Source organism: Pseudopipra pipra, chromosome 4 (genome assembly GCF_036250125.1).
Source record: "Pseudopipra pipra isolate bDixPip1 chromosome 4, bDixPip1.hap1, whole genome shotgun sequence".
Taxonomy (NCBI): Eukaryota; Metazoa; Chordata; class Aves; order Passeriformes; family Pipridae; genus Pseudopipra; species Pseudopipra pipra.
Window position 1 is genome coordinate 69,569,158 of NC_087552.1, and position 13,448 is coordinate 69,582,605.

The 13,448-nt window shown below is 35.5% G+C and overlaps 1 protein-coding gene across 1 annotated transcript in view; it reads left to right on the top strand.

The window, feature by feature from the left end:
- Positions 1–12,962, top strand: part of RNF212 (ring finger protein 212) — a 19,438-nt gene extending 6,476 nt beyond the window's left edge. The window contains exons 4-12 of the mRNA XM_064653472.1: positions 2,064–2,120; positions 5,094–5,152; positions 5,822–5,886; positions 5,976–6,045; positions 6,859–6,904; positions 8,157–8,220; positions 9,789–9,861; positions 10,508–10,695; positions 12,815–12,962. Of these exons, the coding sequence (XP_064509542.1) occupies positions 2,064–2,120; positions 5,094–5,152; positions 5,822–5,886; positions 5,976–6,045; positions 6,859–6,904; positions 8,157–8,220; positions 9,789–9,861; positions 10,508–10,695; positions 12,815–12,852 (660 nt within the window). The 3' untranslated portion in view covers positions 12,853–12,962. The remainder of the gene's footprint in view (positions 1–2,063; positions 2,121–5,093; positions 5,153–5,821; positions 5,887–5,975; positions 6,046–6,858; positions 6,905–8,156; positions 8,221–9,788; positions 9,862–10,507; positions 10,696–12,814) is intronic.
- The last annotated feature ends 486 nt before the right edge of the window (positions 12,963–13,448 follow it).

A 13,448-nucleotide genomic window follows, 5' to 3' on the forward strand; every position in this document is an offset into this window, starting at 1 on the left:
TGAATGCATCCAAACTCTCATTGCCTCCTCATTTTCTGTGTCTCTTCTTGTACATTCTCCATGAACCCAGCTACAAACAAGTTTGATTTTTGGTGAGTTTCATCTTTTGGTGAGTTCCCTGATCTGCAGAAAAGTAACCCAGGGAAGATCACCTGTTTCCTTCAGCAGTGATCATGGATTCACGTTTGCTCTACTCTATGCTTCACAAACTTCTCCAAAGCTGAGCTTGTTCCCTTTCCTCAGCAGGGTTCCTCCTCAGGTGCCTAGGTGACACAAGGTAAACATGAAGCCTTCCTCTCTCTTTACAAACCCACTTTTTAACAGCATGATCAGCAGTTATTCTGTAAACTGAACAAATGCAGGCAACCACAGCATCAATCACATCTGAATATAAATCTCCGTAATTATTAAAGGAAGGAAATAGAGGACACAATCTGAAAAGAGTAAGGTGGGTTTTCTGTAGCCTGAGATAAGCTATTGGGAACACATTGAAGTATAATGAAGGCATTGAGGTATGGTCAGAATTTCTCCCAGCATCAAAAGACATAAGAGCAGCTTGTGCTCTGTTAGGACAAAGGTTTATCTAATCTAATATCCTTTCACAACAGTGGGTACTTAGGAAAGGGCATGAGAGCAAGGCTGGTGTGTAGTGATACATCTTCAGAACAGCCTCCCAGCTTTGAACAGCTTGTGGCACAGGGATTTCTCAAGGTGGGGTTGTTGCCTTTGCTTTCAGAAGCTTGTGGCGGATATTTTTCCCCACATAATTGTCAAGTTGTTTTCTGAATTTTAGCATCTATCTCATACTGTTGAAGGGAGGTGCACAGGTTGTTCACTGTGTGATAAGGGTTTCCTTTTTCAGGCTTTAACCTGCTAGATTTGTTTGATACTCTTGAATCCCATTCTGGAGGAAAGTGCACTCCATCTGTGCTAATCATAAGTTTCAGACTGCTAATGCATCCCTCCTTCAACTGTCTTTTTTCAGCCATGAAGCTTCATATTCCATGTGGTCATTCTTTTACTGAAGCTCTTACATACCTCTGATTAATCTTGAACTATTCCCAGACCTGCTGTATCCTTTCTGAGATGCAGACGCAGGATATAGTATTAGGCATTTTTAAAGAGAAATAATGATGTCCCCTCTACTTTTTTAAACCACTGCTAAGGTCTGATTTTCTTTTTGACTGGTACTGAGCTCTAAATTGACATTCACAGATTTCTCCTAGACCCAAGAACACATTTCTGAGTGAGGGGAGGCAGCTCTGAGCCATCACTTTCTGAGGGGATCTTTCTTCCATCAGTTCTTCTGAAGACACTTCTGATTCTTTGATGAGTATTCAATGGGAACCCCCAGGCTCTTCCACAGTGAATAAAAAGTAACCTTTTCAGTTGGATACTCCACTTTGGGTTTATATTCTTAGAATGTTTCTTCTTGGTTGTCCCTATTCCTACACGTTTTCTGGCAGTTTTCTAACACGTGAGAAGATTTATTAGAAGTTATTGCCTGTGGTAATTTGTTCCTCAAGCTCTTGTCTTGCCTTGTCTGTTTTTACTTTTAACCTCTCATGGTTTATGATCCTCATTTGGACGCCAGAAGTGCTTACACATCACCAGGCAGTGTGTCTAACAATTATTTTTTAATTAAGAGGATATTTTTACAAGGCATGTTATAATTGCCAGTAAGACAGATTACTTTTTATGTTGGCATTAATTTTCTGTGTTTGCTTAGCACTAATGAATAAGAAACACTGCAGCTAAACTGCCTTTCTAATGTCTTTGCCTTTTTATTGAACATAGTGTTGAAATATGAATCCAGTGAAATAAATCTACCAACTCTAGGGTAGGTCATATTAGATTTAAATAAACTTTATGAGACTTTATCAATGAAAATAAATTAAAATGTTTTGGGGTTTTTTTTGGAGAGAACTGAAAGAAGATATGGTAACTACTTATTAAAATGTAGAAGACCGTGAATACTGTGAATTAGTTCTGTTCCATCACTTCTTTGCTGAGGTATATAAATGTAATTATATGAAGCTTAATGTAACTGTACTTGTTTTCAGATTTCAGAATTTCAAGAAAAACACCGTAAGCATTTATTAGCATACTACAAACAAAAGGTAACTCTAATTGTGATTTTCTTACTTTTTCTTATGTTTGCCTTGTTACTTTGATTTATTTTTAGAAACTATATTAATCTTTTATTGGAATACTTAGAATAATTAATCAGGATTGACTCATTTCTGTCATTATAAATACCAGTTTTTAATTGTATACATTTTGTGAGGACTTTATTAATTGTAATTACTGTTATTTAATAAAATATTTTAGTTGTGGGGTGACCAAGATTAAATGGAGAATCAAAGGACAGGAAAGGAAGAAACCAATTCGCTGTATGGAGGGGGAAGTGGAAGAGGTGGGGAGAAAGTGGTGCTAGAAGATAAGCCTAGAGGGAAGGAAGACTAGAGACGTGAGAAGCTTGAGCTTGACATGAGAACAAGACTGAGGGCTAGTACCCTGAATTCAGGATAGCTCAGTGGGAAGAAGGGTAGGATTAATTATTCTGTGGAGAATAGGTGCTGAGTTTGTGACTGTGCTTCTTCCTTTGTGAAGTGGAAGTTTCTTTTTCACTTTTCAGCTATTTCTAAATATATGATAAAATAGTTGGCTGTTTCCTTCATTTCTAAGGACATGGACAGGGATGTCCCTGAAAGCTACTTGGCAGTGTTGGTGACTCGACCCATCAGTAGGTGTGCCATGTATGAAGTGACAGAGGGCAGCTCACACAGCTGATCAGTTGGCCATTCTGTGTGTAAGGAGAGCTTCTGCTGTGGTTGTCATGGATAGAACAGCTTGGAAACTTAAATGCTCTGTGGCTCATTCCTCCCTGTTTTCTGTGTCTGCATTTTGGGATCAGTCCTAGAACACTGTGGGGGGTGTAGTTTTTTTCAAGGTCCTGTGCTTCTGCTTTCAAAGCCAGGCCATGGAGGAACCCTGATTTCATTCCCCTTCTAATCTCTTGTACTGACTCCAGATGGTAAAACTGAAACCTTTAGAAAAAGTAAAATGAATCTCTTAATAGAATTTAGCATAAATAAAGATGTTATCTCCAAAAAAGAGAGTTTTGATACCTTTTGATGGTAAGTTTCTAAGTTATTTACTGTTGAGACATGAATTTAACAGTGGTTTTAAAGTACTCAAGGATGCTGATTGACCTAAGGAAGGTGTTTAGGTGACAGTACTGGAACAGTTGAAAATATAGTTCGTTGCTGCTTCAGTGAGCACACTGTTTTGGGTGGTTTTGTTGTTTTGTCCATTCTGTGCATTTCTTAGTATGTTAAAACTGCTTGCATTGGATCAGGGGCAGGAGAGACTGTCTTAAACATCCACTGAGCAGCTGTGGGTAACACTGGTGGAGAAATAGTTTGTCAGTGAGGCTGAGGTGAGCAAGGAAGAGAAGAGTGTCCCTGTGCAATGATAGACCCATCCCCTCCCTGTGAGTGTTGGTTAGCAATGCTCCCCCTTCCAGAGCTACTGGGAGACAGTCTGAAGGAGCTGGGGAAGTCCTCCTGCCGCTGGCTTTGAGATGAAGGTGGGTGGGAAAAGGGTGGAGCAAGAATGCTTTACAGTATAAATAGTTTGGCAGATGCAGTGATGCCTGGGGAGGTGACAAAGGACAAATCTGCCCTTTGACACAAGTGCCTCTTCCGCTCTCCACTCTGTGGGTCTTGGCCTTTGGGAAGAGTGCAGTACTTACTGCATGAGGAAATTCTATTTTCTCCTGCTTGGCTGTCTTGTTTATGGTCCCCTTCCTTATTTCTAATGTGTGATCCTTGTCACTGTCAACCAACAGGCTCTCATGACCTTCATAAAAGTTGCTTTGTTGCTGATCTGGGGAGTTGTGCAGATATCAGTGTGCAGGTGATAGTGTGTGGTGTGGGAACTTGTGTCCATATTCCTGGCAAGTCTAGACCTCATGTTGTGCCAGGACTCCAAAATACTGAAAACCAAATAGTCCTTCACCTTCTTTAAGGCATTTTGGTCTTAGAATTATCCAGTCCTACAGAGTGACAGTACATTCTTCCTGACATCTATACTGGCCACTTTCTTAATCAAACCCAGCTCTCATTAGGAAAAAGAAAAAAGAATACTGAAAAACAGATCTTATGTAAATTACATTTTGCTTTTAATCTGTTCTGCAGAGTTTTACATCTGCAAAAAGAGCATAATATCTCCCACAGATGATATGATTTTATAAAGGTGTATCAGGTAACGTTATTAAAGGACTCAAATAATATTATGAGGAGAAGAATGAGAAGTTAAGCAAATTCATAATTTACCTTCAAATCAAAATGTGAATAGTGTGAAGGATTAAGGTCACACAATGGAAATTAAGGATAAAATAGAGATGCAGTTTTGAGGCTACTGAGTAAATTTTTACATCCTTCATAAAATATAATATATGATCGTGTCATGAAAGACTGTAGAAAATACACATAATAGGGAGCTGACCTAATGTTTTTGACCTTAATATTCTTCAATTTTGCAAGCTCATAACATTCTTTAATGGAGATATTTTGGGTTGTGTCTGTAACATAATAGGAGATACTTTTCACTTAAGCTTATTACAAATAGATGCTTCCGTGAACTGAGTACATTTTAAATCTTAAATGAGAAATATGGGAACATCATATTTGGTATTTTATACAGTTATTGGTAGCTTTTTCAGATAGTTCCATATTAAACATAACTTAGCTGTTATATCAGATATGGAAAAGAGGAAGAAAAAGAAAACAAAACTATTTTTAAGCACTTTCTTAGTATTCATTTATCCAATATTACCAGCACACTTAACAGAAGGTAATCAAACTAAGTCTGTAACTGCCAAAAAGAAACATATCTCTTCCAGACTGGCTGTTTGATGGATCTGTATTACAGCTACAACAGCTCCAATGAATCTAGAATAGCAATGATGTCTTAAGATTAAAACCAATAGAAAGCGTCCTTTCAACACTTTAGAAGACTAGTTGGATCAAAACGAAGTTGTATATCATGACAAATAGATTTTGTTTAAATCTATGATTATCTCACAGGCAGCAAAGCTGGAAGAATCTCTCAAGAAAGCAACACAGCAAATACAACAGATACAATGGTAAGTGGTTTAATGCAGCAAAAGTAAATGTAATCAGCCAACAGAAAGGTTAATTGTTAAAAAAATAAAGAAGTTGTGCTTTGTTTGCCTTTCTCATATATTTGTACATAGTTTTACAGAAATGCATGAATAGTGATTTCTGACATCAGAACCATTTTATTCACACTAATCAATCATGTCAGGAAGAAATCCTTTTGTTTTAAAATTCAACTCAGTGGTTACTCTAAAAATGAACTTTCAGTAAAGTCTATGACATAGATAATCAGTTTTAAATTTTTATTTGCAGTTGCATAACCATTCTGTGTATTTTGCAATGCGCTTTCTAGCATCAGCCTGGAAAGTACTATAATACCTTTCCTAGTGCCTAACCCATTTACAAAATTACCAGGGTTTTGTAACATGGTCCACATCTTTTCTATTTCTAGTAAAAATTAACTTCTGTTTGGATATTGTTGGGTATGCTGCAGACATTATGGCAAAGTACTTTAGGGAACAGCTTATCAAATAAATTCTTAATTTGCTTCATGGCAGTTAGTTAATTTGCTTCATGTTAAAACTAGCTGTTGATGGATAAAATGCTTTGATTTTATACTTCATTGATCAACTAGACACTTAAACTAATCCAACCAACTCTCAATTTATATCTATTTTTTCTTGTTTCTCCTTTAGTATGAAACCACCTGAAAAAACTGCGCAACTGCCATTTTCCAATACAAGCCGAAATCCATTTTCCAGTAAGAAGTGTTGGTTTAAGATCTTAACTATGGAATACCTATCACTGGATATAGCTATGTTCTAATATTAAATTTCTTAATGACTTCAGTTCCTTCAAGAAAACAGAATGGTTATTCTCCATATCCTCTTCATTCTAGTCATCCTTCCACTTCTGAAATGTAGGTACAAATTAGTTAATTTTCAACGAAAATCTTAACTGATGTTTATACAGAAAGTAATTTTTTCTGTAATGAGTTTAAAATATTTTCTGATTTTGTGTTCTGTTTCTGCAAACTGTTTATATATGAAAGAACTGAGGAATGTCGTATCTATCCAAGTGTACTTAATAGTTACTTGTATAGATTGTCTTTGTAGTCACTGGAAAAAAATCTAAGACATGATGGATCTTATTCTAAAGAATTTCTGAATGGATGGATAGATAGACATAGACTAGAGAGATAGATTAATTAGTGGATACATTAATTAGTGAGAAACTTTCCATTTATTATAGGGGAAAACTAAATTACTTGTCTGCCTATAGAGTTCATCCCATCTAAAGTTAGATGGGTTGAACTCTAGTAAGGCTTATTTAATTTTAAATAAAATGAACATACAGCTTGCTCAAATGAAAATATTTCTGTACCTATGATTGTGACTTTCTTTTTTATAAAAAAATAAAATTTCAGAATCCTCCTTGTTGTGGAGACAAGTGACAAATATATAAAAATACATATTTATTCAGACTTAAATACAAGAATAGCAAGGCTGATCATAAAATAACTTTCTCTGTAAATGTCTAAATCAAAGCTCAGAATCAATTTATAGATTTTTCTACTGCTAGTGGGTTTTGGAATAAGTCCTAAATACTCATATGCATTATGCTTTTTCATTATTAGTCAAATTTAACATCAGAATCTAACATAATTTTAGTTGTTATAATGAAAATGTTATTTTTATTACAATGTCATACTTATTTTGACCTTTCTTGCAAGGGTGGAGGCAATGGAGGTTGATCCTGTACCTTCACCAATGAGGAAAGTAAGTGTTTTTTAATGTATGTTTATATATGTATATAAACACACATACATGCTTTTGATTTGTCCTGCTTTTTTAATGCTGCAAAAAATAGGATTCTCCCCCCATCCTCTTCAAGAAAACATTTCTAATGTACATGCTGATTTCAGATATGCTGAACTTGTGATGCCAAATTAAATGGAAAATTCTTAAAATCTCAGTATGTTTGTATTACAAAAATATATCTGTTTAAAAAATAAATGTTGCTAATCCTTGCAACTGAGAGTTGCAGTTAAAGTTCTAACATATTAAGGAATGGAAATATAAGTAAGATTTTCACCTTTACCAGACCTCATGTGGGTGGCTACAGTGCAGATTTGTGCTAGCATCTCAGGGTTTCCTTTGTAACCTATGGATAAATTATATCCATAGATAGGCCTATATCCATGGTTGGGCCCATGGGCATAACCTATGGATTATAATATGTGTGATTCATCTCTTTCTAAAGGAAACTTTCTGGCCTCATTCCTGTTTCTCTTCCATGACCATAAGGGGAATTTGTGGGGATCAGGATGTATGTGGGGATCTGTCATTGCAGATGTCTGGAGTTAAAAAAGGTGAATCACTTGGTACTCTTAACTTCACATCACACTGACTCTCAAAACATTAATGAAATTTCATTTATGATTGATAAAAGAGGTTTTTTTAATCCAAAAATAAAATCAGTCTTTATCTTTCACTTTTTGTAAACGGTTCTGTTTGCTGCTTGACCATGTGATCTTGCTTCTATCTGTGCTCAGGGGCATCAAAGTGTGTGTAGTATCTTCCCTTGGTAAGAAAAAGCCAGGTGTGGAGCCAGTGGTCTGAAAGCACTGTTAGACTTTGATATTTGAGTAGGGAATTGCAAGCTTTGAGTGACGTTGCTAACATGAGAATGAAAGCAGGAGCTTTTCACTGTATTAGTGTCCTGATTAGGAGAGGTAACATCCAGGAACAGATGCTAGCTTAGGAATGGAATCTCACCGTAGAAAACAATGGGAGTGTCTGATATGTTTCTTATCTGAATGTGACAGACAAGAATAAAACTAAAATACGTGTGCTTCCCCCTTGCCCATAGATCTCTAAAAATAGTAACTTAATTCTTAGGTTTTGCATTTTAGTGATATGAATAAAACTGGCAGTGGAGAGTTCCAGAAATCTGTAACACTATTGCTTAAAATGCCTTTATAATTAGTATACTTATTACACTGTGGTTAATGACTTGCCATTCATTTAGCTCGAGACACCATCTGGTCCCACAAGGTTATCACTAATAACTCCACCACAGGATGGACGTATGGGTGAGTAACAGTAAAGTTTGCAGCTGAATAACATTTCTATTACATTAAAAGGATGAATAAATTAAAATCCGTACATTAGCAATTTACTAAAAAAACCTGAATTGTGTTAAGGTGTAAGGAACTTGCCAAGTACACATCAGTCCAGCAGATGGGAAATGCTTAACATGAAGTATGAAGTGTCTTTCTAGTACTTACCTCTTCTATTCTGTAAATTATTACTTGTAGCCAAAAGGATTTTTGCCCAAGTCAACAGCTGCAAGGAAAATACTGTAACAATGTGTATGGTTGAAGAGAACGGGAATACTTGCAATATACATTGTTGACCCTCTTTTAACCTTCATAATTGTATTTGTTTCTAGTTAACAGAGATTAACATTGTCCATAATGTCATATGAAAAATCACATGAGGAAAAGGGGGGAAACTAAATGGAAGTTAAAAAAGTATTTAATAGCAAAAGTAAGGTAGTTGAGTTGAGATCAGGAATTTATTGAGAAAAGTGATTCTTTGTTTCACTCTATCACTGTAATTGGGTCTAAGACCTTTTACCTGCTAGTACTTTCTTTCATTCTTGGGCTGTTGCAGAGCTTGGGTAACACTCAGATGCAAATAAGACATGAGTAACAGCCTACTAAAATCAGTGCAGCCTCTTGAGAACTGTTTGTGAGGAGTTTCCCAGAATTCCTGATACTTTGCAGATCTGCTGTTCATGTGTTCCTCTCATTCTTGGTTTTACATTCAACATGTTTCTGTAACAGTGCATTCCCAGGCATGCTTTTACTTGGCTTCAGCAGTTCATAGAATCCATCTCCAGCCACACAAGAAGCTTTTAGCACTCCTGTGTTTTTACATGGTGTAAATGTTCTGAAACAAAGACAAATGCAATTGCAATGCAATTTCAATGAAGGAGGAAAAATTGCTTTTTCTATGTTGTGTGTGATTTATATGCTCAGATCCTCCCTAAATACATGCTTGCCTATAAATTTATGGATAACAAGATAAAGGGAGCTGAGGTTAACTGTTTTTTTTTATTGTGTCTAAAAATAAATAGATATTTATTAGACAGTAAAATTATATGTAGAGCAGTTATGTGTTCAGCACATTTCAGAACCAGCCCATAAAGTTTGGCAGTGAACAAAGCTGAATGAATCAAAGTGTGCGTGCAAAAGGAAGGGCGAGTGGAAACAATGATTTAATGATGCACTAAAGAAAATTTCCTTCTCAGAGGTGGATGGGGCAGAAAAGGATTAGCTGAAGAACTGGAGCACCTCAGCACAGCCATCTTGACAGTCTAATAATAGTCTAATAAATGAAAGAAGGTGAAAGAAACCAACATGTGTGTTTAACTCAGAACAAGATTTGCAGGATGATGCAGTAGGATGGTTTTTTGTGACAGCTAATCTCTTTCATTGACTATGTAATTGTGCACCATTTTTAACTCTTCAATAAACCAACCATGAATTTGTCTCAAATCATGCAATTAAAGTACTAATCTTTGTTTCCAAAGATGTCTCTTAAGGAAAATGGGTAATTCACTTTGGTCCTGTTTTCATAAATCTGATTCTTACAGGTAGTGTAGCCTACAAAAGTTCTCAGTCATCTCTAATAATGTCAAGTCAAAATACTGGAGCAGGATCTACAAGGTAGTTAATTTGTACATTTAAATGTTATATTCTGTGCCTGAAGAAATGTTATTGTGCAGGCTGGCTATCATCTACATGAATGTGTTCTTGGTGGAAGGTTTCATTTAGAAATCACTTTTTTCAAAAATACGCAGAGATAGTCTGAGTTTCTGTAGCTGTGGACATCTGCAGTCATGATACTTCTATATAAATTGTAGTAATTTTATAGTAAGAAAGTGTAACAATGTGTCTGCTTTATCATTCTTATAAAAATCAGAGCTGACAGCACAATATTTACTCAAGAGCTATTCTCTGAATAACCCAAACTTTTCAGTGGCTGGAGCAGGTGTTTCAGGCTTTTCATTTAAAAATTGAAAATATCTCAAACTGTGAGAATTATTCACATGAAGAAATAACTTCAAATGGTTCCAGAAAAAGTAAACTCTTTTTCCTTATAATCATTAAACCAAATATATCTTCCTAGGTATTTGCAAAGACAAATTTAAAATATATGTAACAAAGTATCTATTTTTTTCCATCTTTGATTCTCATATAATTTTTTATGTCATTCTGGTAATATTTTCTGTGAATTTAGGTAATTTTGAAATCTCTGGTATTATTATGACACTAGCCTCAAATCACATGCAGGAATTCATTTCATCAACAGATCCACACCTATAGGATTATCACTTAATGGATGTCCGTCATCGTCTGGATCACAGAGTAGTAGAAGGGGATCATGGGCTAATTCTGATTTAAGAACCCCTCAACTGTATCCACTTACATCACCTTCCCCACAGCTTTCTGCAAGACATCCAATCACCATCTCTGGACTTCTGCAAAGACAACACTTAGGCAAGTATATTTATAAGATAACATTTAACACTTCCTGAAAAATTTTCAGCATAACGGCTAATTTTTTATTTACAGGAGACAGTAGATTAAAAATAAATTAAGCAACATTAAGATGATATTTCAAAATTGGAAGTAGGCTATCAGCAAAATATGAAAAATGCTGATCTTTATGATTGCATTTTGCCTTAGTCTTATTTCCAGTAGAGTATTTGCTGTGAAAATGTGTTATTGCTTCACCTCAGAATATTTTAACAGAGATTTAAATCTGATAATGTCCATAAATGTTTTCTAGAAAAAAACTCCACAACTTCCAAAGAATGCAAAAGAATACAATAATTTGACAAAAACTAATTGTGCAACAAATCTCAGTTTAAGGAGTAGAGAAGAGAAAAACATGAGTGGAGGAAGTGCAGTGGGAGTCATAGCAAGACTGGGATACTCAACGGGAGTCCTTTAATAAAGGAGAATAATTGAGCTGACATATGGGAAAGGAGTAAAAAAATGTCTGTAATGAAAAAGATGAATAGGAGACAGTTCCTGCATGACTGAAGAGCATGTTGAGAACGTGGGTGAGAGCTGCCACCTCACTGCATCCAGCAGGGAAAAAAAGGAAATAGAAGGAAACTGCAGTACTCTGAGAGTAAGAAGTGAAGTATTAGTCATCCAGTTACTAGGAATTAGGGAGTGTTAATGGAAATGAACAAATCAGTGAACTCATTCTGAAAATGAGCAATGAATAGGGAATGAGCAGAGGATGAGACAGAAGAGGAAGGAATATGTGTTAAGGAATAGGGGAAAAGGTGAGAATGTTAAAGTGGTTGGGAGTGGAAAAGGAGAGCAGAACGGTGCATGGGACAGAGCAAAGGCTATAGAGGAAGCAGAGTAAATAATTTATGAAGAATGGAGATAAGACTACAAAATACTAGTGTAAAAGAGGAAGCAGGATGGACCAAAGGAGAAAGGTGAGAGGACAGTGAAGGCTATTTCTCCTGCAAAGCAAGAGAAGTAGAAAGACAATGTTCTGCATAGTTACAACAAAAAGACTAAACAAAAAAGCAAAGGATAAGGAAATGATGGGAAGAAAATTAAGGCAAAACCATTTCCTAATATTTTATTTTTATGTTTTATAAATAATGTTATTCAGTACGTGTTACTTCTCTGTCATATGATCTGCATCTTCAGTTTAGGAGGGAAAGGCTTAGATATTAATTATGAACGTTTGTTGCTGGTGTTCTCCCCCATATTCTGTGATATTAACTTTATTTCTTTTATAATTACCTACTATCCCATCACAGACTTCAGTAGTAATCTTCCCAATCCCGTGATTTTTTCAGTCCTGGTACTGAGGAGGTACCTGGATGAGGTTATTTAGCACCCTGACCAGTCACATCTTGCAAACCTAATCCTCTGTATTGCAGAATTTGCATCACAAGTTAAAACTTTTTTTAAAATTTACGTTAAAAAGCTAATTCATCTCTAAAGCACTTTTTTAGTTCATATTAATAAACGTGATCTTTCTATTCCGAGAGTAACCCATCCACAGCAGTTTTGAGTTCATGAAACTTCATGAAAACAAAATAAGAATATTGTAAGAAATTCAGTCCTGGTCAGTTACGAAGGCTTACAGCTTGTGGAAGCTCACCTCATAATTGTTTTACTTGTGAAATTTCTGGACAGTGATACAGCATATGAAATAGTGCCTGAACCTGATAGAATCTCTAAAAAATGTAGGAGCAACCCTACCTTAGGAGAAATTAAAGTTTAAAAAGCTGTATTGAACTTAAGGATTAATTTTCATTGAACTATATGTTTGCGAGTTAATTGCAGTTCATATACAGAACAATGGCTTTGGAGATTTGCCCTATGTAACTGAAATTGGAACATGGCAAAAATGCTTCTATGGAAAGAGAAACCTAATTTTTTATATAAATACAAAGGAGCATATTTACATTCATGAAAATAGCTATAGAAGAGTTGTCATCAAATTATGTAGGTTGTATTTTTAATTTTTTATAATTTTCTTTTCCTTGTATAAGTTCCCAAAATAAGTTACATGAATAAAATTTTCCTTTAGTCTTACCAAGTTTTTTTTCCATTTGTACTTGTATTCTTATTCTAGGATCAACTAATTTTGGAGGACATTCAGCAGAAAGATAAGCAAACATCTGTGAATTCTTTTGGTTAATAAGCATCTGGAGAAGCACTACACAGTCTTTGGATATCAAAGTATTTGTAACTTCAATAAAATGTCAAATTGGCATAAGCCAGCTAATTGTTCAGCGTGAATACTGTCAAACATCACTGATCTTTCTGATTAACATCTACAGTAGCTTTGAACAGAAGTACAAAATCTTCTTGTTTTTACAAATTCTGACTTCAATTATATCATACAAATAAACAACCTTTATTACCTAAGTGTTAAGACAAAACTTGATTATATCCTAAATGAGCATTTTTTGGTGTGAATGCATTGAGCTGCAGCAGAACTTTGTAAATGGTCGTGCCTGTATGGTATTACAGATGGAATGCAGTCCTAGAAAAAACATTAATTTATGAATTTTTCATTTCGGAATTCCAAAGTTTGGTTCTTAATTGGAAAAGGACTTGGCAAAACAGTTTGCACTGTTGGAAAGGGATAAGGTTTGAGGGATATCACATTCTAGAGGGCTCTGCCAAGCTTGTAACACAGTATCTATTCCACACTCCCAAAAGTTTACCATTTGATTTAGGTAGCAATGATTCCTTTCTGCAGT